This window comes from Cucumis sativus, chromosome 7 (assembly GCF_000004075.3).
Source record: "Cucumis sativus cultivar 9930 chromosome 7, Cucumber_9930_V3, whole genome shotgun sequence".
Lineage (NCBI taxonomy): Eukaryota > Viridiplantae > Streptophyta > Magnoliopsida > Cucurbitales > Cucurbitaceae > Cucumis > Cucumis sativus.
In genome coordinates, this window is record NC_026661.2 from 7,201,704 (window position 1) to 7,228,829 (window position 27,126).

The window sequence follows — 27,126 nt, forward strand, 5'->3', positions numbered from 1 at the left end:
TTAGAGTTGGTACTATATTATCGTTTAGACTATGTATAAGGGTACAAGATCGTTTAGACGGGCACAAAATGGTGTGTGACCGATTAATTATGAAAGTATTTTTGTTATTTCACGTTGTATAAATATTGTCGTGTTTTATTCTATTTTTGAAAAAAAAACTCCTAATTAAAATATTGTGAATCATGTGATATTAATGAGTTAAGATTCCAACTTACCATAATCTTAAATAAAAAGGGAATACACGAATTAGATTCCTAACAATAGCGATTACTATTCGTTAAGTTGAATGTAATCGCTAAAGGAATAGAATAAATTGGAGAGCAGAGTTCTATAAATTTGAAACAACATTTTGATGGGAAAGATGGACACAAATTAAAGTATACCCTTTTATTAAGTAATAATTTAGAAAGATACATAGATATATGCGTACTCCTCTGGGTGATTATGGTTCGTCTGCCCCATACGTAAAGGAAATTGCACAATTCGCAGTAGATGATCGCGACCAAACAGCAGGAACTATTACTTAAGGATGGCAGTACTACCCGTGATTTCTTGGTAGTTGTGAATTATATAGGCCTTACAAGGAGCTCATTTGTTGATAAATCTGTAACTCTTGTATAGTATAACTTTGAAAAATGATTGTGAGGATTTGATACCTAATGGCCTCGTAAACAAATGGGTGGGAATGATTAGGATCAAACAAGCATGCTTTCTCGATAAATGAAGAAGAACAGAAACATGAACATTATCAAGCATCATTCTATAAAGTCAAAAGTCAATATGTTTTCTTTACACCCTCGTCTCATATCAAAAAGCATTTGAAACCCTTACTCGCCTGTATTTTCGAATCAGTTTGAACCTTTAGATAAAAGTACAATTATAAAAAATGTCAATGCATTAATTCTAATCATCCATTTTGCTGATCCACCAGTTTGTTAAATGAAATATACTTATTATAGTTTAAATTGATACATGTAATTTATACAGTTTACAAGTATAAATTGACTCTTTTTAAATGAAAAATGACACGTAGGCAATACCCACCATATAATTTAATTCAGTAGCAACCAACGCCATCTCATCAGTGATCATCTTCCCCTGAACCAATTAGTACAGCTCTAGGCAGCAAAAATTAGAAAGATGAGTCTTCCAGGATTACACAAGAGAGAAAATCTAAAATCTTCAAGACAAAAGAATCTATATTTGTGCAATAAGAATCTCGTTCCACGTATCCGGGATACCAGGGAGACACCAATGCAAGCAATCGCTACCGCTCGATGTTCCTTTGATACTGTAATTGGATTTGTGAGCTTCGTCTCTTAGATATGAAAGAGCAGTTATATCCAATATCTTTACTTGTGTACCTCTTACAGCATTCTCAACAACTGTATCACTTGATCCATTCTGCTCTACTTTGCTTCCTCCAGATAATGGTCTTGTGTTGTCACAGCTACCTCCAGAATTCCATTCCCCATTGCGGAAATGCCGAGGTGATAAGGTCCTGAAAAAAACCTTGAGTCGAGGATGGGAAGGGAGTTGTGAATTGAGCCATTTCACGATACTGTGCACCGTAAAATTTTTAGCTATGCCTATTTCTTTTAAGTTCCCGAGTTCACTACGAACTCCATCAGTGTACATTACCCATCTATTTTGTCTCATTTTTCCCCTGTTCCAATGATGTCCTGTATTGAGAACCAACACATCAAATAGATGAAGGAATTTTCTCAGAAATGCTGGCGGACGGTCAAGATGCATTGCTACATCGGTGGCTGGGTCTGATGTGTTCAAAGGCAATAAATCGCTGAGGCTAGATGACCAATAGTATAAAATGGTAGTATTGGTATTTGAGAAACGATATGCCCAGCCATCAGGACGAATTGCACCCTTGGCTTTGACAAGACCATATTCCTTTCCTACATCTTGAACCTCAGGCCTTTCTTCCCCACCAGTGACCATACACATCAAAGACTGAAATTGCTGCCTTCCTAATGAATCCCCAATGAATGCGATGGTTTTGTCCTGCATTCTGAATGGAACAAATTCAGATCATTCAGAGAGTGTCGAGAATAGCAGAAAGTAACCTTAGTAAATCACAATCCATTAAATAGTTCACTTGGCAGAGAGTTGAGGACCATAAGATAGATACCTATACTTTCAGAATTCATCGTATGGTGGAAATTGTTTGGTTGAAAATTTTAAAACCAATACACTAAATAAAACAAGACAGTTTTATATTATCAGACTTGCTAAACCTATATGCAAAAATATAGAAGGAAGTCATTACCTTTTCAGGAATGCAGACCGCTCAAATGCTGGCAATTCACAATCTTTGGGAACCCAACGATATTTTTCATAGGAAAAATCTGTCCGTTGGGTCAGTCTACATGACCACATTGCTGATAACCATCTCTTACATCCAAAGCCAGAGTATAGCGGTCGACTATTGTCAAGGACCCATCCTCCATTTCCATAGCTACAGGCTGAAAAGTTAAATCAGTCAATATAACAAACAAACCGATTTAATGTGCACTGAATAAGCTAATTTCATAGATAAAATTAAATATTGGATTAATATGCATGTCATGGCCTTCATGATAAATGCCTGATATCAATATAATTCAATATTTAACAATCGAAGCTTTGTTTCGTGAGGAAAACATAGACCTTAGATGAGGAAAATTTGTTCTATAAAGCCATAATCCATATGGTCTAAATAATTGAAAATTTCACCAACAACAATCCATATGGTTTCCTTTCTCTTTATTGCTATAAGAGGGCTCTGATGTAAAGAGTAACAACACTAGGAAAAGGATACCGGTCAAATTTTTTTACCACGACTAGATCTTTAATCAAGAACATAGCATCGAACAAAGTAAACGACTGATAAAGCACATTTTGAATTATCATGAGTTTCAAGATATCAAAATATTCAAAACATCTCTAGGTATCCTTCATTTTAGAATTCTCCCTTCTACAATGAGATTGTAAAATAATTTCTCTTTTGGGACATCAATAAAAGTCAATAAGAAAGAAGCTCCAATCATAAACAGTAAGCAGGGATCACGCCCCCATGAAACTCCCAACGGTTTCATAATTGAAGGGAACAATTTTGCGAAGAGAAAATAAATATGCTAAGTATGTAATTAGAAAACAGCACCACGATTTTGGCCTGAGTACTTACTATTCTGATTACTCTTGCTCCTGTTAAAAATTATTGTAGATGCAGAATCTGTAAGTTTAACTTCTGAGTTTGCATCATCTTTTACTGTCTTTTCCTTTGTACTTGAATTTGAATATGTTTTTCCAGAATTCTCCTTTATTGTGTTAGGCAATACAGAACTGTTTGTGGAACCTACCATGAACCCCAAACAAATAAAGAACATCAGCAAGGTACACAAATAGCAAAAACAGGCAAAATACACTAAATTTGCATTTATGTTTCAGCATTTTTCTAAATTCATTACATTTATGAACCATCTTTTATATTGCTGATTTTAACAGTTTTAATTTTGTCCTCAAAGTGTCAAAATTTTCAAGAACATCCATATTCAATAAATGTGGTTGAAAATTGATATTTCAATGGTGATGTTTTTCTTTGAATTGACATTTTTTTATATTAAATAATTACCAAACCCTCTTATATAAAAAATCCAACCAACTATGAAATCTAAAAATAAAATAAAATGGCAAAATACACTTTTGGTCTTTGAGATTTAAAGTGGATGTCTCTTTGGTCCATGAAGTTTCAAAATGAACATTTTAGTCCTTGAGGTTTGATAAAGGTTTCTAAAATAGTTCCAAAAACTACTTAGACCGTTAGTTAACTAACAAACAAATCATGTGCCAATAAAACGAAGAGTTAAATAGCTGATTTAGAATTTTCCCTTCTACAATGAGAGAAATCGTAAAACTTCTCTTTTGAGACATGAACAAAAATCAATAAGAAATAAGCTTCAATCACAAGCAAGGATTACGCCACCATGAAACTCCTAACGGTTACCCAACCGTAGGGAACAATTCTGAAAGAGAAAATAACATGCAAACTAGTGATTAGAAAACAGCACCACTAGTTTAGGCTCAGTACTTACTATTCTGATTACTCTTGCTCCTCTCAAGAACTATTTGGAATGCAGAATCTGTGGGTGTAATTTCTGAATTTGCATCATCTTGTATTATCTCTTCTTTTATACTTGAATTTGAATATGTTTTTTCAACGTTCTCCCTTACTGTGTTAGGTAATACAGAACTTTTTGTTGAACCTACGACGAACCCTAAGCAAATAAAAACCATCAGCGAGGTACAAATATACCAAGAGAAGGCAAAATACATTAAATTTGCATTTGAATATGTTTCAGCATTTAACTAAATTCATTACATTTATGAACCATTTCTTCTTTTGCCAATTTGACAGTTTCAATTTTGTCCTCAAAGTTCCAAATTTTTCAAAAACATCCGTATTCAATAAATGTGGTTGAAATTGATATAGCAACAGTGATGCAGCATTGTAAAAATATTGGCAGTTTTTTATATTAAAAATTTACCAACTCTCTTATATTAAAAACCCAACCAACTATGACATCCAAAAAAAAGTCCAACCAACTATTTTGGAGAAGAAAACCCACGGACCCAATTACTAAAAGAAATGAAAGGAGAACCGTATGCTCATGGGGTAGGTTTCTAAGAGCATTAAGGCTGAATAATATAGGTTTGCGAGAAAGGGGATTGGTAGCATGAGTCAAGAGAAAAGGCTGCACCAACAGTGAATGGGGAGAGTTGCATGAAACTGAAGGAGCATGTACACTGAAGTTGTCCATCAAGTAAGCTTCTATTTAGGTAAGGCCAACGGGATTTTCTAATTTGGATGAAATGAGATAAAAACTTAACATTCAAATATTTTCCATTCATAGAATATAAGGTTGTCAATGTTACGTCATAGTTTCTCTACTCAACTACAACCACGTTATTGAAAATAGTAACTTGACTAAAAAGTCAATACCTTTGAGAGCAAATTTCAAAATTTTAAAGGAGAAACCAAAAACTGTGTATAAAGGCCATATTTAGCTTACTTCCTTTAACCTCCCAAACTTCACTTTTCTCCAATCAGATTGTCTTTGTCATAAAAAAAGAAATGTACTACTGAACTCAAAAATCTAATAGTTCCAACAAGAAGAGAACAACGAAGAATACCAAAAACTAGTCTAATTTAATAGTAGACCAGTTCTAGAGTTATAAACAAGCATTGACAAGCATACCTGCATAAGAATTTCTATACCATGCTTGAACTGACTGAGAAGCGGTAAGGAAAGGATTCTCCCAAGCCCACAACACCAAGACAGTGAATGTGAGAGCAACTACGACCAAGAAAAGATGATGCCCTCTTACAGGGAAATTATTTCTGAATTTCATCTCTGCAAACTAACTCTTAGAGCCCTCACACCTACAAACTTTTCCGTCTAAATTAAGAACAGAACTTCATCAGCTCTTTTACCTCCAGTACAGCAGTCTTCCTAGCAAGTTACAGAAAAGGAAGAAACGATCAAAGTCATGAAGACAGAAAGAAAAGCAGCAAGACGAAAATCACTAGTGAGCCACATTCCATGAAAGATATCTCTTAATCAAAGACAATCTTCCTATTGGATAATATAATAGGATGTAAGAATCAGAGTCACCAATACATAAAGAAAATTAAAAAAAAATGAAAACACCAAAGCAACACAAAACAAACATGATGACAGGTCAATTTCTAAAAAAGTAGGATGCGTGCACTTTTTTTATGATAAAACATATGTCTATATATTGATATCGATATTATACTTCTTTATCAATAAAACGTGTAAGTTTTTGTTACAGTACTTCACCAAAAAGATAAAGAGCTTAGCCAATTGACGACATTTCAAATCTTACAAGATATAAATGGAATTAGTTGGCTATGACTAAAGAAAGAAGATAGCGTCCTCATACTTTAAGATTGATCAATTTACAAAAATTCAGTCTATAAGAATTAAGAAAAATCTATTTTTTTCTTAACCTTGGTGTGCCCAGTCGTGTCCAGCCCTGTACAAGTTCAAATTTTCACAATTTTTTCTAGGATTATTTGTAATGGTATCACACAAATATGGTGGGGAAAGAAAATAAAATACTACAAGCACGATGATGATGACCTATAATTGATTCATTTAGCCACTGAAATGTTGAATGATAAATATTCTCATGCATTACCGACTAAAACTAGATGTATATTACCACAAACAAAAACAATAATAATACTAAAACAAATAAATAAAATAAAATCAAGATCTCCTACTTGATAGCAATCCGTCCTTCTCAGCCTTGTAGCTTAATCGTTCCGCTTCATATTCTCAAATTCATTCAATGAAATTGCTAACTTTTACAATATATTTGCAATGGTGAGACACGGGATTCAAATAGATCATGCCCAAAGTTCAAGTACTGTATCCATCATAAAAGTAAATACCATCATCAAGAGCCATGTAACCAATAATGTTCATATGCTCTAGTAGTATAAACATTAACTCATATATCTCACCCATCTGACTATGGGAATTATCTCTTGCCACAAACTTATGCCTTATATTTCTTATTTCTATGCAGCTATATGCTACTTCCTTCTTGAAACCTCTTTCCTCCATAAGTTTTCTCACATTATGGGCATCCATCCATCGACTTGCTGCAGCAAATACATTAGATAACATTACATATCTTCCAGCATTATCTGGCTCCATCTCAAACAAAGTTTCTGCAGCTCTTATAGCCAGGTCTAAATTTTCATGTATACGACAAGCCCCCAGAACTGCACCCCATATCCCAACGTGTTTTGATCCATTGGGTGCTCTGGATATTAAATCCAATGCTTCAGCAAGTCTGTTTTCTCTTCCAAACATATCGATCATGACTGCATAATGTTCTAAACTAGGCTCAATATCATAAAACTTCTCCATTAACTCCAGAATACATAATCCTTCAGATGACAAACCAGTATGGGAACAGGCAGACAGCACAGCAAGAAACGTCACTTTATTAGGCCTTATCCCTACTTCTGTCATCTTTCGGAAGGCAAGAAGTGCTTCCCTTCCAAGCCCGTTTTGTGCAAACCCAGTTATTAATGAATTCCACGATACTACATCCTTTTCAAGAATCAAGTTAAACAACATCCTAGCTGATTTCACGTCACCACTCTTGCTGTACAGATCAATTAAAGCATTACATACATATACGTTTGGAAAATTAAGTTCACTGCTCCTTCTGATTATGAGTCCATGAATCTCTTTGCCTTTTGCTATCAAAGCAAGATCAGCACAGGCACTTAAAACGCCTACAAATGTGAAAGCATTTGGAGAAGTTTTTTCCTCCAGCATTTGTTGAAACAAATCCAGGGCCTCATTGCTATACTTGTTCTTCACTAAAGCATTAATCAATGCAGTCCAAGTATGAACATTTTTTACTGGCATACAACTGAAAACTCGAAAAGCATCATCTAACCTGGATGTCTGATTATAAGCTACAACCATGGAGGTCCAGGTAACAACATCTCTCTCCTTCATTCTACTGAAAATAGAATATGACGCATCTGGATCGCCACATTTACCATAAGCATCAACTATAGCATTACAAACAATCATATTAAACTCTAATCCAATGACAATAGCTGCTCCATGAACCTGACGCAAGAACTCCAAAGCACCCAAACAGGCACAAGTACCTGCTATACTCACAAGAGTAATCTCGTCCAAGGCTAAAAGATCGAAATCTTGTTGCATTTGTCGAAAGATATTCATTGATTCTACATACAGCCCATGGTGAGTAAAGCTAGAAATCAAGGTATTGTAGCTAACAATATTTGGATGAGGCATTTCATCAAAGACTTTACGAGCTTGACTAAAAAATCCAGCACGAGAGTAGGACGCAAGAATGGTATTCCACGAATGAATATTTCTAATGGGCAAATCATCAAATGCCTTCTGTGCATTTTCCATAGAATTACATTTGGAATACATGTCAATAAGACGATTTGCAAGGAAGAGGTCAAATGAAAGTGCAGTTTTGATAAGGTGGGAATGCAAGGACATGCCAACCCTTAAATGTTTGTGTTGAATGCATTTTGAAAAGAGACGAGCACAGTGATCAAAGGATGGGAAAAGATCAGAAAGAGGCACCATTTTAAGATCGTATGGCAAACTAGAAGGAGTAAGTAAAGTCTGTGGCTAATTATAAAACTTCTATCGATTGGCCCGGTTGAATAGATTAGACACCTGGTAGGACATTAAAATAAACAATCAAGGAACTGAAATCCTCTGTCAATACAGACAATTAGAAGGCTGGTAACTTAACTAAACCGTTCATTCAAGATAGTTCATTCAAATCTTCTACAAATTACACATTATAATCCCCAAATACTTCATTGAAGATTGTCCATTCATATTCTAGTAGTACAGCACTCAAACAGAACAATAACAAAATGAAATAACCAATAGATAATACAAACAAATTCAATAATAAACCCTTCATCAAAACCAATAACATTACTTCCATTTAAACTCTAAACCAAAATCAGTGAGGTTGAATTTGAAATTCAAATGACTTAAAAGCATCCAACATTGTATTAAATCAATGTCCAGATTAAAATAATGAATAGATAAAAAATGCATACCTTTATAAATTCTGGAAACTTGAACAACGAAATTTAACAATCAGCCATGGGTTCAGTAGGAAAGAAAAAAGTTTGACCAAAATAAATAAACGGAAAGCTCAACTCACAAGCTTCCTCTTATGTGATTCTTCAACAACTCGTGACCTAGAAATCTAAAAATGTAAACTTCAAAGTTTTTCCAATTTCCCCAATCGCAGAATCAAAGGAAGAACATGAAATTTTTCTTGAAATTCTTTCATTGGGTATTTACAGTTTGACTATAAAATAATAATTCGTCTTCCGCGTTAAGGAAGACGAATTAGTTTAGCTCTCTACGTTATTTTGAGGTCTAAATAGTTGTCAACTGTTATATTTAACTTTATTTATTCACACATACATTTGGGAAAAAGATAAACTCAAAATTATTATTAACTATAAAATTTGTTAAAATTTGTTTATAGAAAAAGAAACATAATAAAATTTTAACTTACGAAATTGTATAAATTATTATGGAGATTTTTAAAAAGAAAATTATAGTTTATAAATAATAATTAAAGATGTATCAACATTTTTTCAAAAAAATTACAAATATTGCTGATAGACTTGTATTGTTTACAGGCTTGTATGATCTATTAGTAATAGACTAATATTTGCAACATGATCTATCAATGATAGACTTCTTTCAATGATAAAATTTGACAAATTTTGCTATATTTGTAAATTTTTCAAGAGAAATTTTTAAAATAGTAAAATAAATTAAAATATTTACAAGCTACAGCAAAAATTTTGAATTTTATCACTGATAGAGTCTTATATCGCTGTAGTATATTAATGACTATCATTGATAGAATTTGCTATAAGTTATAAATATTTTGTAACATCTACTATTTTTTTAAAAAAATCAAATATCAATTATAAATTCTTCAAAATATTTTTTTTTTTTCCTTAAGAACTCGATGAAGGTTAGGAATTCAATTATGAATATGAGATTTGATACACTAATCATTTTAATCTCTATAAACGAGACAGATATTTTAACTATTATATACATCTATTTTTATATTTATATATTTAAAAATTTGAGTAAAACTGAATCGTTTCTGATTTAGATTATAACAAAATCGAACCAAATTGATTTTTTTTTAGATTATAACAAAATCGAACCAAATTGAATTATTTTTTTAAGAATACTAAAATCAAATTTGAAACTGAAGCAAACTGCATAAATACAGTTTGGTTATGTTTCCTATATAGAAATTTTAAACTTTTCAATTAAGTTCGGTTTGGTTATCGAATTGAACCATTTCCACCCTAATTTGGGTTGAGGACTCCAAGATCAAGGTTCTCCCTCATATCATAAATAACATTTAAAAAGAAAAAAACTCCATCTCCATCCACATATGTATGTAAAATAATAAATTATATCTAATGTGTTAAAATTAAGTGAAATGATGAATAATATCTTCTAGCTATGTCGAAAAAATAATTAACAACAAAAATAGCTATCGTAAGTACATAAAGAACGAATAACACAAAAACTGTTGTTAAACCAGTTTGCATGCACCTATGTCTAGAGCAAACTTATTAGCTCAAATAAGAAATATTATTAAGATTCAATTGATCAATCAACAACATTCTTAAATTATAATAGAAACCAATTAATCAAAGATAGATTTTCTTGAATCTGTGTTTAAATCTACTTGAAGATAAATTCAAGTTCCCCTGAATTCATTGACCGCAGTTGAACTATTTCAGTCTTCTTTCATATTTATTATCAATTGATACATGGTGAGAACACCTCTAGATTCTAATCAGCAATTTACCATAACACATAAGGTAACTAAAGTACCTTCAACAAGCTTCTTCAGCAACACGAATTTCTTCGAATAAAAGTCCAATAATTCGCACACTAAAACTTGCGAGAAGCTTCACAATTTAAAGACCCCGCAAATTTTCTTGTTTAAAAAGAAATAGATAAAGATTCATAATAAAAATAACAATCTTTTATCTACTAATATAATTAATAATTTATCTTCAAAATAATAATAAACAAAATTCTTATTAAATCTTTTTGACAAAAAAATCAACATATGAAATAAAAAATAACGGTCAAGGCCGCCTTGTAGTAGCAGCATCATCAATCGACTACGATAATTTACCTCTCGTTTTTTCTTTGGTCGAAATTCAAGCAATTCTCAAAGACCTTCATCTTATTTTTTCATCTTCGATTATCGTTTGAATTTGATTATCAAAATTCGATCAAATACTAATTCCAAATATTGAAACCATCTCGGAACTCAATAAATTTGGGATCTTTCTAATATCTTTGATTATATTTCCTAATTGTCATATGTCTCATGTATTTGCAATCAATTATTTGCTTCACATATGTGTGTGTATGTTTATATTCTGTCTCCTACATGCTTGCATGTAAGACTTGGTCCATTATTCTCATTAATTTCTCCTTTTCCTTTGTTCCAACGACTTTAGCTCACTCATTATTCTCTCTATCTTTTTTCTATATCTTGCACTAATTTTCATTTTTCATTTCTTCCGGTAATCTCGTCCTATTAAAATATGCGTAGACTTTTAAATATTATTGTGATGATTTCATATTATATGTAAGTCGATCGATCGGAGTTCTTTTCTATTGTTCAAACCTTCTATAAAACCATTTTTTACAATTTTTGAGTGCTTTGAGTTAGACTAGTTTAACTTAGGTTATATTTTCAGTTGTTTAGTTTAGGCTTTTCAAAATTTGATAGAGTTCGTAACCTATGAGATTTGAAATCTTACATTTTATATATATATGATCAACTTCGAAATTAAAAGTACTATTTCCATTCTAGATATTATTTTTCAAAAAAAGCAAAGACACGAGGAGTGAATTAAATTGTCAAGAGAGTAGAATTATCTTACTTTTAATTATTGAGAAAACATTCCAAAAATGTTTTATAATCATTGAGAAAAAATATTTATAAGAAATTATCAAATATGACCCAAGAAAAAAATATCTAATGGTTAAAATCTATTTTGGAATAAAACCTAAATTGACAACATAAAATCATATATTATATTACCGGCGTCAAACTTCTATAATTCCTGCCGTCGGACCGGCCGAAGTATGGGCCTTTGTAATGATTAAAAGATATATATAAATAAAAACACAACAATTTTTCTTTATAAAATAGAAAAATAAAACAAAAGGACTAATTATTGAATGAACAATAGCCCAACTATACAAGTGTCAAATTTTGCATATTGTGGTTAATAATATATATATATATATATATATATAGTTTTTCATATGATTATTATGTTCAACCTTAATGTATGGAGGAATCAATTTGAATTTTGTATTTTTCCTAGTATCTCACAAATCTTTTAATTTAATCATTCAAGAAAAAATGCAGAGATTCAAATTTAAAAATAAATTATTACTAGCTAATAATTAGTGTAACTCAGACAATTTTCATTTTTTTGATAAGAGAAAAAATTTAAATAATTAATAACATCTTCAACTCAACTAACCTAAACTCTTACCTCAATTTCAAAAATAACAAAATCAACTAACTTATTTATTAATATAACAAAAATTTAATTTGTATATGTGATAGACTGTACAACAAGTTGAGATATATATCTATTTATGTCTAAACGTTAAATATCTATTTTAAGGGTTAGTTTTTTCGATTTCATTCTTCAACGTCTATGAAAACAATTTATGAAAATTTTGGACTTAATGATATTTTATCAAACAATATAGATTGAACAAAAATAAAATTAGGATGAAATTTGTAGTTTTTTAATATTTATTATTATAATATATTCAAATACTTATTTTAATATAGAAAAAGGTGAGTTAAAGGGCATCTTTATTTTTAGTTATTTAATTGAGGGAAGGAAAGAGATGGCACATGGGCTACATCTTGAAAACACTCTCAATTACACTTAAATAGGGTCCATGTTATTCTTTAAATAGTAGAGTTCTATTTTTTTTTTTTTTTTTTGAAGGAAAATAAATAGGAAGTTTTAAAAGTAGTAAAGTGGAATAAGGTTTTTTTTGTTAGGACAATTAATTGACTCTACATATATTAATATTTATATAACTGCATGATGTTATTTAAATTAAACATATATATACACCACTAAATTTTAATATTTGATAAAGATAACTACTAGTGAATTAAAAATATATATATATTTTGGTCTTAACCGTAAATATTTTTTTCATTTAGTTATTTTGTAATAATTAAAAATTTTCAATATTTGGTTTTTATATATAGAAATTCTGATGAAGAAACTATTCACAAAAATATATAAAAATAGTAAAATAAATTAAAATATTTACAAGCTATAACAAAAGTTTTGGATTCTATATTATTATCGATAGAATCTAAAATTCTGCTATATGATATAAATATTTTGTCAAATTTGTTATTTTTGACAATTTTTCATAATCTAAAAGTACGTGCTAAATAGAATTCAATAACTTTTACTATATTTCTTTTGTAAATAGTTTCAATTTTTTTTGTTATATTTGAACACGTCTCTAAATTTTTTCAAGAATAATAAAAAAAGATTGTTTACACATTTTAAAAGAATTACTAAAATACAAAATTTAATTATCTTTGATCTTTTTAGAAATAATTGTGAACAAAAATATTGTTTAATTATCTTTAAATTAAAATAATTGTGAATCAAAATATTGTTTAATTATCTTTAATTTTTTTAGAAATAATTGTGAATCAAAATATTGTGTTATTTTTAATCGTTTTTCTAAAAAGTATAAATATTTGATGTATTTTGCTATTTAGGGCGATTATCAAAATAAAATACTAATTAAGAAATTAAAAGGAAAAAAGATAAAAAGATAAAACATGACTATGAAGTATGAAGGAATAATAATAATAATAATGATAATAATATTTTAAAAAAAAAGAAAGAAAGAAACAAAAAGGGAGCAATTGATGAGGCGTTTGAACCGCGTGGGTCCATAGTCGCTGTCACGTCTTCGAGAAGATGGAGATCGAGATCTAAGTGCCACCTTCTCTTCTTATACACCTCAATTCATATATTTACCAAATATTATAATCTATTGTTTTTGGAAGAAGTTCATTTTATTCAATTTTAGACCCAATTCATCATTATTTTCTCAAATTTTAAATTTGGATGCTAATGAATGGTGAATTAAAAAAAGGTCATGTGTCTTCTTTGTAGTCATTCATCACAAAAATAACTTGTTCAATTTACTAGTGATCTAGCCTAGACCACGATTGGTATACTTGGCTAATACTCCTTGAGTCTCAAATATAATTTGAATTGGATCGAGAAATTAAAGTTGTCCTGGTTTAAAATTCAGTGTATCTAATTCACGTCGATGCCTAGAATTTTGGGCCAAAGAACAAACTTAGCCCTAATTTTTGGCTTAAAAGGAACTGTAGCTAAGCCCTTGGCATCTTCGTATATATATTGAGGTCTTACTCCTCATTTTAGGGGTTGGAAGAACAAAAGGTTAACACTTAAAAGTTTTGAGGATTTAAAGACGGATGATTGAAAGTGCAATTTTTTTTTATCAAGTTTTGAAGATCAAGATACTTGAGATATCTTATATAGGTTTGAAAGTCGACAAAGCTCGAAAGCTCTAAAAATCCAAAGATTGAAGTTTTAAATATTTGAATATAGGTTCCCTGAAGCATTTGAAGATTATGAAATAGACTAAATCTCTTAATACCGACACATCAAATATAATTTTATTTTGCTCTTTTAAAGATTTAAGAAGTTAAAAACTCCAAGGAAGATATTGAGAGAATTCAAAAAAGTAAATCACTGACTAGATTGTTGAGAATCAAACACGTCTTTAAATGCTAAAGGCACTTAAAAACTTAAACCATTTTCAAATTTAAGAGCTATAACTCTGAACTAAAAGCCTATAATAACAAGTGGCAAAGCCCTCAAGACAAATCAAACTTGAGAACAAGATTAAAAAAAAAATATATTTCAAGATAGTTTTACTTTCCAAGAGAAAACATCAAATGATCAAATATTAGAGTTTGCCTTCATTATACTGAAATCAATATACATACAAAGTTCATTTCACCAAAATAATTTTTGAAGATCTCATCGAATATATATAAATTTAGCTTAACAGTGATTAACACGACATTTTTTAGATGTTGAAGATTTGATCTCTTACCTTGTAGTTGTTGTGCTATAAAAAAGAAAAACCTAAAAACAATCGTTTGAACTATCTTTACAATTTACTGGAAAAAACCAAACTTTAACACACATTGACATGATAATATTCTAATGTGAAAAAGAATATATAATTCGAAGTAATAATTGACGTAAAGATTATCGGCTTACATATTATAGAAAGAAATTATTACTCAAACAAACAAAATGATAGATTTTGAAGTTTAGATCAGAAAAATTTTAAAAATTATATCGACCAATAAAAATTATAAATTTATATTTATCGTGTACAATAAATATGTATTTAACAAACAATCTCAATTACACCCAACATTTCAATTATAAATTTTCAAACTGATGAATTATATTAAAAATTTAAAAAGTAACTAGAAATATAATATTTTATTTTTACAAAAATCCCACCTTTATTTTTAAAAAAATAATATTTATTATGTAATTCTTATATGATATTACAAAACAATAATTAAAAAAATCAAATCACGAGTGAGTAATTTAAATAAATGATCATTTATAAATATAATATCCAATACAAAATTGTTTAAGTCAAAATACAATTTCTCAAACAATTACCAAATACAACTGAAACCCATTAAATATAACTACGTTTTCATTACATCATTGATTTGAAATTTACATTTGTTCATCAAACAATTTATTTTTAAATTTGGAAAATGTTGGATAAGTTCTACAACCATTAATTTTTTATTCTAATATAATAAAATTTCAAACATAACAAATAATTATTATTTATTGTAAAATGGGTTAAATACGAAATCTAAAAATGAATGAATAATCAAATTCATCAATTCCATCTTTCATAAATCAATTAGCTAAAACATCAATATGGCGATGGTTGAGTGAAAAGAGAAAAATAATTATAATGCATAAGAAATTTTTATATTTATTTTTTGACTTTTGAAATAAATATATAGAGAACTAAAAATAAAAAATAAAAAAAAAAAGCAAGAAAAAATATTAAATAAAGAAAGCTGGGATTAATTAGGGATTGCCACATGTCATTCACCCACATCCAATCTACTGCGTGTGAAGAACACGCGCAGGGGTTCTCCCTCTCAAAGTTTCCACCGTTATTCCGTAGAACGCGCGCGCGTGTCTCTCTCTTTCTCCTCACCGCGTATTTTGTTAGCCATTTCTAAAGGTCGGTGTTTTTGGACACTGGGAATATGATTAGAAAATTAATCATGTAATTAAATTAAACTAATTTTTGAATTAATTAAATTCCACCAGCTACAATTCTTCTTGCTCTCTCTTCTTCTCTATTAAATCTCCTCTCCCCCTTCATTCGCTCTTCCACCATTACATTTCATCCTCTCTGCGCTGCCGGAGAAAAATGGAGGAATAGTTTCAATCCCCTTTTTCTGTCTTTCTTTTCTAGATCTGTTCTTTTCTAGGTAAGCTATCGCGCTGTTGTTTACTCTTGCCTGTTTAGATCGCTTAGATCTTGTTCATTATCCTCTTTTTTCTTTCCTTCTTACATTCAGCATATTTTAGCTTTTTTTTTTTGCTCCTGTTTTTTTGTTGCCTTTTTCATTTTTTACGCGTTTTTAGTGTAGATCTAATTTGGTTATTGGTTAATTATGGTTCTTTGTTGCTGTTTCGGTTCGCATTGGTGTCTGATTTAGTCGTTTTTCTGCTGATTGAATGTAGATCTGATGGAGTTTGTTTATGTTCTTGTTGTGTTTCATTGTACGTGAGTGAATGATGTTGTGTTTTCATTATAACTTTACGTGGTTTTTGGGTTTTGTTTATGCGAGTGATATTTGTTTTTGTGCTCTGTTCTGGATCGACCTTATTTTGTATGGATGTACTAAATCATTGCTTTATATGATTTAATGTGTATCGAAGTTGATTTACTTGATCTTCATTGTCTATGTCAGTTGTCACCACTTCAGTGAGTGTTTGATTGCGGAAATTGTGCCGTGAATTTTGGCTGATTTTTCTTCCTTGAATACTTTTCTTAGTGTTTTAGTCAGATTTGTGATACATTTCTCTTAAGTTGAATTTCTGTATTTCGGACTTTTAATTGTTTATTTGACGTTGATGTTTGAACGGCTTTTGGGACCAAGTTTCACTTTTCATGATATCTTTTGCTAGTATGAATGCAGGCTGTCGGTGATCTTTGTGTATTCAACTAATTGATACGTTTTTTTCTTCTTTTTCTAATCGACTAATCTGTTTATTCCCTTTCCATTTTCAGGTGCAAACTCGTTAGGATATAACGTTACAATTAGAAATGGCATTGGGAAAGTATTCGAGAGTAGATAACAGAAGGTCGTCGTCGAGTTATTGCTCAACAGTGACCATTGTTGTATTCGTTGCTTTGTGTTTGGTTGGAATATGGATGTTAACGTCATCATCTGTAGTTCCGGTTCAAAACATTGATGTGCCACAGGAGAACAAAAATCTGGCAAAAAGTCAGGTGATTGAGACCAATGAGGGAAAAACTCAGCCTTTTGAAGATAATCCAGGAGATTTGCCTGACGATGCAAGGAAAGGGGACGACAATGAAGGTTCTAGTCAGCAGGAAAATCAGGAAGAGAAGCCTGAGGAGAAGCCCGAGGATAAGCCAGAGGAGAAGCCAGAAGAAAAACCGGAAGAGAAACCGGAAGAGAAGCCTGAAGAGAAGCTTGAAGAGAAGTCCGAAGAACAGAATGAGGACAAGAACGGAGGGAATGAGGAAACTAAACCAGATGATGGTAGAAAAACAGAAGATGGTGATTCTAAGGAGGAAAATGGAGAACAAGGTTCTGAATCTAAGCCCGAGGGTGGTGACAATGGATCTGGTGGACAAGGAGATACTGAGGAGAATTCTAATGAGAAACAATCAAATTCAAATGATACAGACGAGAAAAAGGACGAGGAGAAAAAAACAGATGACTCAAATGATACTAAAGATGGAGAAAACAATAACGGTCAGGAAGGAGAGAATGTGAAGCAAGAAGAAAAAAGTACTGATGACACAAATGAAAATAACCAATCCAAAACTAGTGAAGAGTTTCCTTCTGGTGCTCAGTCGGAGCTTTTGAATGAAACATCAACACAAAATGGGGCATGGTCAACTCAAGCAGCAGAGTCAAAGAATGAAAAAGAGACTCAAAGATCTTCCACGAAACAATCTGGGTACGTGTGGAAACTTTGCAACGTTACTGCTGGATCAGATTACATTCCTTGCCTCGACAATTTGCAAGCAATTAGGAGTCTTCCAAGTACAAAACATTATGAACATCGAGAGAGGCATTGTCCTGAAGAACCTCCCACCTGCCTTGTTTCACTTCCAGAGGGCTACAGACGCCCAATTGCATGGCCAACTAGCAGGGAAAAGGTTAAAGAGATCTAACAATTTTAATTCAGAAAATGCGTCTTATAGGTTCAGCTTTTTATTTTTTTCCCTTCCATCCTTTGATGTTCTAATTGAGTGTGTTTCTGCAGATATGGTACTATAATGTTCCCCACACAAAACTTGCTGAAGTTAAGGGACATCAAAATTGGGTTAAGGTTTCTGGTGAGTACTTAACATTTCCTGGTGGTGGGACCCAGTTCAAGCACGGTGCTCTTCACTATATTGACTTCATACAGGAGGTAACATTCCTTTCCTTGAGCCCTGTTAGTATAATATGTTAACATGCTCATTTGGTTTCCACATTACCGTCTCTACCATTGGTGGTTTATCTTTTATCTATTCTACGTCCTCCACCACAGCTTTATTTCACAAATTCAAGTTTATCATTAGCATTCTAGCTGGAACTCACTCAGGGATATTGATCAACCTCGATATTAGCCTACCCCCCGTATTGACAGATTGCACCTCCACCCTCCTCTGTGTTTACACGAAGAGGTGTAATTTAGAACATTACCAAACACAAAAAATTAGTTATTAGTAACATTTGGAAAGCTCGCAATTTTTTTTCTTTTCTATTTTTAGGGAAGAAAAGTTCTTATTTGATGAAGTCTTTGTTATTGATGCTTTGGATTGGAGGAAGTCTTGTTGTATGATATTGATAATTGACCAACGACGCTAATGGTGTATATATTTATATGATCATTCTGATCTTTTTAGTTTCCGACTACTTCTTTGGAAAACATTTTTGAGTGATTTTGTTAATGTATACAATTTCATGCAATCCAATGATAGACGAAGATGACTGTAGTCTTATAGACTTATTGAACTGAAGAACAACATTTTGTGATTTATGCTTGATAACCTTTTGCAAATGCACAATTTTTCTTACTGATGCAGTCTGTCAATGACCTCGCTTGGGGAAAACAATCACGTGTAATTCTGGATGTTGGATGTGGGGTGGCCAGCTTTGGAGGATTTCTTTTTGAAAGAGACGTACTAACCATGTCATTGGCACCAAAAGATGAACATGAAGCACAAGTCCAGTTTGCACTTGAGAGGGGAATTCCCGCTATATCTGCCGTTATGGGCACAAAAAGACTTCCCTACCCAGGAAGAGTTTTTGATGTTGTCCATTGTGCTCGTTGTAGGGTACCATGGCACATAGAAGGTAATGTGCTGATTAATACGTCTGAGTCAATACTTTCTCTCAATTCTTGTGATTTTTGGTTAAATTTCTATTGTTGGAACCACGATCACTTTGATATATCATATGGTACTTCATCATATCAGTGACTGAAGTAAAACATTTTGTGAATAGCTCGTGTTTCAATGCTCACTTCTGAAGAAACTGTGCAGGTGGCAAACTTCTGTTGGAGCTAAATCGTTTGTTGCGGCCTGGTGGCTTCTTCGTGTGGTCTGCTACACCAGTCTATCAGAAGAATGCTGAAGATGCTGGAATATGGAACGGTTGGCAATTTTTAAACCCATATTATCCTTTGAAAATTTAAGCTGTAAATTTACATGTTAAACCAGAGAGCTTCAAAAAATTAGAGTTCTAATAGCTTTGTATGTGGTGGAACCATTTTGCAGCCATGAAAGAGCTGACGAAAGCAATGTGCTGGGAACTTATATCGATTAACAAGGATACAGTGAATGGCGTTAGTGCAGCCATATATAGGAAACCTACTAATAATGATTGCTATGAGCAGAGATATGAAAAAGAGCCGCCTCTCTGCCCTGATTCGGATGATCCAAGTGCAGCATGGTACTTATCTTTTATGATTTTAATTTCCCCAGTTAAGAAATTTTTTACTTTCATTTATCCAAGACCCAATTTCTAGGAATAAGGATTCAATAAATAATGAGCCTCGGTCCATTATCATTCCCCTTCATATATGCCTTCTTGTTCATTCTCTTATTTCTAAGCTAAGCTTAGACAAATTTAGAATGTAAAACCAAGACAGATTTTCTTTCCCCAAATGCAATACTTATTTAAAAAACAAATTTATAGCTCTGTTGCTGCTACTGAATTTGTTCAAACCTTCTGCAGGAACGTGCCACTCCAGGCATGCATGCACAAAATCTCGACAAATGAATCAGAGCGTGGTTCTAAATGGCCAGAGCAATGGCCATCAAGGTTGGAGAAGCCACCATACTGGTTGTTGGATTCTCAGGTTGGAGTTTATGGAAGAGCTGCTCCAGAGGATTTCACTGCAGATCATAAACACTGGAATCGGGTCGTGACAAAGTCATATCTATCTGGCATGGGAATCGACTGGTCAACTGTGCGAAATGTCATGGACATGAGAGCTGTCTATGGAGGGTAAGATTCTCCTTCCCCCTCACAGGAAATATACTTCAAGTTATAGCTATCATCATATTTATGTCATTGCCAATTAACTTTTTCATACCTGTTACTTCCGTCTTCTTTAGGTTGAGTTGTGTAATATTATAGTTGTTAGGATGAATTGCTCTACTGGTAAATCGACAAATGATAAAAATAGAAAACATACTGTGTAAAGACATCGACACACTTTTGCTAGGTTCTATCACTCAAATACAACATTCTTCATTTTTCTTTGTATATATGAATAGTTCTTCACTTCCTCACAGATTTGCTGCTGCATTGAAAAATTTGAAAGTATGGGTTATGAACGTTGTCTCAATAGACTCTGCTGATACTCTCCCAATCATCTTCGAACGAGGTTTATTCGGCATATATCACGACTGGTGCGAATCATTCAACACCTACCCGAGGTCATACGACCTTCTTCACGCAGATCATCTTTTCTCCAAGGTCAAAACAAGGTGAGTTCAGCATACTACATTAACATTAACTCCATCATTCATCACTCCTTTCCTGGGCTCCAATCTAAACTAAGTGCTTAACTCAATGGACACAAACAGGTGCAATATAGCCGCTTTAGTTGCAGAGACTGACCGGATCCTCCGACCAGACGGGAAACTCATAGTTCGGGACAACTCAGAAACAGTGAATGAGCTCGAAAGCATGTTCAAGTCAATGAAATGGGAGGTTCGATTTACTTACTTCAAAGACAATGAAGCATTGCTGTGCGTTCAGAAGTCGATGTGGCGACCAAGTGAATCGGAAACACTCCAATATGCAATTGCTTAGAGGGGGAGGCCATGGGTGTCTTCAGTATCATCATCTTCCAGTTCCCACTTTACTTTAGTTGGGCAAAGGAGGGGAAAGGTTAGGTCAAAATTCTTTTTTGTTATTCAAAGTTTCAATATTATGCCAATGGTTACTTCGTAATTAGGCAGAGTGTATCATCTCTCATCTCTCATCTCTCATCTCTCATCTCTCATCTCTCATCTCTCATCTCTCATCTCTCATCTCTCATCTCATCTCATCTAGGCCTTTGAGTGTAATTCATTTTTCCTTCTACTTTGCAACCTATTCCTTCTTCAAAGGCTTTTTGTTCAGTTTTCCTTGTACTCTATGATACTCAAATAGTTATTAATGAAAAATCGTATACATTCTTCTTCAATTCATCTTTTGCAACTTCAAATCAATTAACTACGGTTGCTAAATTCCTTTTTATTTTGCTTTTAATTTTCTTTGTAATGATTAAAAGTACTTTTCAAACTCAATATCTTAAATTCACGAATTTAATAAAGTTGATGAAACTAGGTTGGTTTGTGTCCTCCTACTACTATTACACCTGTCACGTACATGTGTGTATTAATTAAATGCACATGATTTTTAAATAATTATAAAGATGTATGGGAGTAATTGCAATATTTATTCAAGTTTTTGGGTTAAATATATGATCTTCTTAGGTGCTTTTGAATGAAATTGAAAATCTCAAGCTTCCACCTTATACGATTTTGAAATCTATAGTTTGGGTTTGTTTTCTCTTACTCTCATCTTCCTTTTCCACCTTATACGATTTTGAAATCTATAGTTTGGGTTTGTTTTCTCTTACTCTCATCTTCCTTAAATATATTGCTTAACGTTGTTCCAAAGATTAACAAATTTATAAATGGAAAATTATTTTAAATAATAATACTTTTTTTACAAAATATTATAAAGAGAGTTTTCAAAATTTTAGTAAGAATTCAAATATTATCTTCAATAAAAACGTAGGAACTACTTTTAATTATTTTTAGTTAGTTTGTTTTGATTCAAATTATTAATTAATATATCAAAAAGCAAATCTATAAGCTTATAACTAAATCCAACCAAGTTGAATTCATCTGATAAAATACATCTCAATCCATTTCTAAAACCCATATATAAAGTATTATCAACTACTGTAGTTGTTAACTTTTAAAGCAAGTTGTGAAAATCAAGTCCTGCCAACTACCTTAAATATAAAGCAAGTTGTAAATAATTACAACATTTAAATGTGTGTGTACTAATTATGGATTTTTATAAATTAAAGAAGAAAAAAAAGTAAAATCATTTTAGGTTACTTAGTCGTCTTATTTTAACTAGTTTGTACTGCAAGAAAGCATCTTAAGTTTTTAATTCTAAAGTCAAAAGGTTGTTTGAATTATCAATAATCACAATTATGCACCTTTTTTATTACTACTTTGTAGCTAGCAGTGGGGATGTATATTTATATTATATACTTTAGGTTCATCTTAGCCCCTCCTATTATCGTTTAGTTGTCGAGCTAAACTATATTTGCAATGTTATAAGAATATAATCTTAGTACATTTGAAATGATTTTTGTTGCATTCGTAAATATCTTTCACTTTTCTAAAGTTTTCACAGAGTTGCTCATAATCTAACATCTTTAACATCCTCTACATGATCTTCTCGATTCTAGAAATTAGAAAGATATTTTTCAAATAATATTACATTTTTATTCTTGTAAGTGAGCGACCGTTTTTTGTTTGTTGGTGGTAGCTAGTTTGCTTCGTTTTTAATATATTTTCGTTAGAAGAAAACATTCCAAGCGAGGAAGAGGTTGTTTTGTATTTTTTGTTTCTTCTTTAAAATATATTAGGTAAATTGTTTGACTGTGGCTTTTTGTAGCGTTATAATATTGTCTATATTGACCATAAAATTTTTTAGGAAATTGTATTGGGTGGTAAATTAGTTTAGCTATTTTAGGCTTTATTTTTTGTCATTTTCACAAATAATAAAGTATATGTGCTATAGACTTAATTATTATAACTTATTTTGTCATATTTGCAAGTGCCTCTAAAATTTTATGATTCTACTCTAAAAATCCTCGTATCATTAGATATAGTTGTAATTTATTATAAACTGATGAGATCTTATTGAGGCAATGTAATTTTTTTTTATTACGTTTCCAAAGTAATTATTTTAAAATAATAATTATTGGCAAATAAAACTGATTACTTTTATTAAAATTATAGTTTGAACAAGTAAAATATTAGAGACATCATTCCAATTTGACGTATTAATTATTCTTCTTAATAATTAGGGGTTAGTTAAACTTAACCTAATTATCTTACCATGCTAATTCAACCACTACTTTAAGTAATAAGAGTATTGAGTTTAGGTGTGTTCAAATATCTTATCATCATATGTCATTGAAGTAAAAACAATTAAGAAATAAACCAATTAAAAGCCATACTTGTTTACTACAAATTTATTTATTTTATTTTTTATTATCATAAATTATAATAAAAATTTCAAATATAAATGATGTGTACATACTGTGTTTTAATGAAATATAAAATCTATCTTTAATAATATTGATGATATAATTAGACTCTAAATATATCCCGTAGAGAAATAGAATCTTCGATTTTGAGAATTATTTTATTCCATAGTTTTGTTTCAAAAGATCATGTTTTTTAATATAACCAAAATGTATACTAACTCATTTATAAATGTAAAAAAAAATATTACTTTCTATTTTCGTGATAGATAGAGAGATGTCTATTTGGATTTATTACTATTTATCTTACCAATAGAAAGTAAAAATTTACTATATTATAAATATTTTCATCACAATTTTGATTTCAAAATTTACCTATTCACTTTCATCTATTAATTAATTTATAATAGTTTTAAACTGGATATTTAAATTTAAGTTTAATAATGAAAAAAAACAAATGAAAAATAATTATTTTAAATTAACATAAGATACTTTTTAAATAAAAAAAAAAAATGTTATTTTATTTGATTACATTTATAATAGTTTGTGTTATCTAATATATTAACGGAGTATAGGTTATTAAAGTTTTAGATAATTATTCTTTATAACCTGTTGGGAGATCATAGCTTGTCAACTCCCAATTAAGAGGATGAATTGCCCACCGCCAATATATATATATATATATTTCATAGACATGCTGCTGCAGTTCATCCATTAAAAAAAGGTGGAAAGTTTGTGGATTTACACCATTTGAACATGGGTTGGGTGCACGCATTAACAACGAACCTTTTCCTTAAAGTCTGAGATGACAAACACGAGAAGGAATCTCTTCAAAATATCCATTAATATCCCCATATTCAGAACCATTTCAGCTTCCCTTTTGACCTTCTTCTCTTTTTGTATCTCTTTCCCTTGCAGGCCATCCTAACAAAACCTCCCCTTTCTCCTTCTGCTCTCTGTGAGTTGCTACTTGTTATTCCATTTAAACCATTTATTTATGCTTTCGACTGAATTCAACTCATCTTTTTTTCTTCTATTTACTTCATTTTGGCCCTCCATGACTTGATTTGTCTTCTGGGTCTGCTCAATATAGAGCTCTGAATTCAATTCACCCCCTTACTTAAGATACCCAGTTGCATTTTCGCCAATTTTAGTTACTGGTTTGTGTTATCTGCTTCAATCATGCGACCCTTTTCCTTTTAGAAGTTATGAATCGAGCTGGGGGTTTTTGTTTATGGGATGATCATAGATTTTCAATGTTTCATTTAGCAAGTTTGAATGATTTGACTTTAACAAGTTTAGAGGAAAAGGCATCCTAGCTAATTGATTCTTATGTCCTAGTTGCTCCTTAAATGTACATTTACCGTTCTTGAACAGCACATTTGAGATTGGGGAATCTGGAGTTACTGTATTATAATAACTTAAATGAGAACTTGCTTAAACCTTTTTGTATGCAGAGAGTTAGATGGATTCAGATCGTCATCGGAAAATAGACTACCGGTATATTGCTGATAATTTCAGCTCATTGGATCAGGTTCTCTCTTTTATTCTTGCTGATTATTTCTATGTTTGAAAGTATGCTGAACAAAATCTATATTATTTATACTTCATTACCTTTTTCGGTCTTGGACTTTTATTGAGATTAAGATTAGCAATGGCCCTTCCCATGAAAATTATGTTCAAGAACAAAAAATTGTTTTCTTTCTAAATTCTAATTAAATTTAATCCCACTTAACTTTTTTGCCTGACTTGATTGATTTTTCTAAGTATTGTTACGTGGATCAGATTACTTCATTCCATTGTGGTTTTGACTTGACCTATTATGCCAAATACAATGCAACGTCTTTTATATTTATTTCTCTTCGTCTGTATGTTCTATGCTTTCTGTGGACAATTCAGTACTAAGCCAGCTCTTTTATGCTATTATCCGCATAATACCATTTACTTGGGAGCATACGTAACCTCCATTTAAGCTTTCTAAAATACTCCCAAATTTCTGATCAACTTAGATTTGAGGCTCTTTGTTTGATTCCTCTGTTTAGACTTACAAATCCTCATCCTTAGGGATATGGCCTATACACTGTCGATTTTGTTTTGGCTTTGGATCATTGATGTCCCCTGTTTCCTATGTGTAAAAATAATTGTTGATATGCATGAAATCACCAATGGAAACTTTCCAGTTACATATTAACTGTTTGTCATCATTTGGTTAGAATAACTTAGCGTCTTGGTTGTTTAGACATTGAAGGAGGATCTCTAAGGAAGAACTTTTGGATATTTATTGAACATAATGCATTTAGTAGAATAGGCTTAATGTTTAGTTGAATAAATGCGACACTCTCACACAAAATTAAAATAATGTGATACATTTAGCAAATCTCTTAGTCAGGATTCTCTCACGCCCTCCTCCAGATAGTCTTGCTGGTCAGGTAATTAGTGAAATCTAAGAAGAGTTCTAGACCTCTCATAAAGCCATGGAGTTAGTAATTGTAATTGTAATTGGTAACATCTTTTATATATTCCTCTCATCCAAGTATCGTATAAATTTTGTTATTAGAGATGATAAGTTAGGGTATGCTAAAAGGAAGGAAAATGGATGAAGTAGAAGCAAGATTCATCCTATGCCGGTAATATATAGACTGTGGAGGGTGAAACTGGATTTACAGAGGACTTCTCCCATAAAGTAGCTTAGGGGCATTGTTAGAAGGAATGAGATAGAAAGAATGAGATTTTATCTATTTAAGTGTTTTAAACAGCTTTAACTTTAAGACCTCCTTACTAGAAGGTTCCCAATAAAGTTGATGAGATAAGAAGTTGTGTGCTTTTGAGATCTTCTAACCAACTTTTCACGAGGGAGAGATCTCGATATTCTTAAAATATGTAGACATAACAGTTACAGAGAATTTCTTGAGTTTAGAAGTTTTTCTAACTCGGCTCAATTCAATATTTTCCTATTTGAAGTTCTTTTAAACATTAAACTGTTATGTTAACAGTTAATTTCTGTACGTTAATTCTGCCTAAATATTTGAAAGTCAGTCTTTATATTTTCTCTTTTGTTTATTATCAATATGAATGTCACCGTACCCCTCAAGCAGACATTCACACAAGTACTTGCATACTGGAAATACATGACACTTCGTTCAGGTTATATCTGCATTGAGACACGAAGGTCTTGAATCATCAAATTTAATTCTTGGTATCGACTTTACAAAGAGTAATGAGTGGACAGGTGAATCTTTATTTACTCTACAATTGTTATGAAGGTTATGAATGCTTCACAGATAACTAGAAGTTACATT

The 27,126-nt window shown here is 31.6% G+C and overlaps 2 protein-coding genes and 1 long non-coding RNA gene across 10 annotated transcripts; 2 read left to right on the forward strand and 1 right to left on the reverse strand.

The window, feature by feature from the left end:
* Positions 1–877: 877 nt before the first annotated feature.
* LOC101214885 (protein trichome birefringence-like 14) lies at positions 878–8,985 on the reverse strand. Of its 7 annotated transcripts, none has more exons than XM_031889384.1 (6): positions 8,776–8,984; positions 5,253–5,507; positions 4,089–4,271; positions 3,182–3,352; positions 2,285–2,480; positions 878–2,026 (listed from the first exon to the last, which is right to left on the reverse strand). In XM_031889384.1, the coding sequence occupies exons 2-6, from the start codon at positions 5,404–5,406 to the stop codon at positions 1,198–1,200; spliced, it is 1,533 nt and encodes a 510-aa protein (XP_031745244.1). In that variant the 5' UTR covers positions 5,407–5,507; positions 8,776–8,984; the 3' UTR covers positions 878–1,197. The 7 variants fall into 7 exon arrangements, with proteins under 7 accessions (XP_031745244.1, XP_031745242.1, XP_011657733.1 ...); XM_031889382.1 differs by having other exon boundaries at positions 5,253–5,503; positions 8,669–8,984; XM_011659431.2 differs by having other exon boundaries at positions 8,669–8,984.
* Positions 8,986–16,062: 7,077 nt separating this feature from the next.
* On the forward strand, positions 16,063–21,736 carry LOC101220208 (probable methyltransferase PMT26). The gene is made up of 9 exons (XM_004143300.3): positions 16,063–16,275; positions 17,082–18,206; positions 18,314–18,463; positions 19,122–19,392; positions 19,581–19,691; positions 19,815–19,989; positions 20,275–20,547; positions 20,838–21,032; positions 21,132–21,736. The coding sequence occupies exons 2-9, from the start codon at positions 17,118–17,120 to the stop codon at positions 21,358–21,360; spliced, it is 2,493 nt and encodes an 830-aa protein (XP_004143348.1). The 5' UTR covers positions 16,063–16,275; positions 17,082–17,117; the 3' UTR covers positions 21,361–21,736.
* Positions 21,737–24,516: 2,780 nt separating this feature from the next.
* LOC116404978 lies at positions 24,517–27,056 on the forward strand. 2 transcript variants are annotated; one of them, XR_004218004.1, is made up of 3 exons: positions 24,517–24,785; positions 25,285–25,361; positions 26,972–27,056. It is a non-coding gene; the product is annotated as an uncharacterized LOC116404978 (long non-coding RNA). The 2 variants fall into 2 exon arrangements; XR_004218005.1 differs by lacking the exon at positions 24,517–24,785 and adding an exon at positions 24,792–24,987.
* Positions 27,057–27,126: the final 70 nt, after the last annotated feature.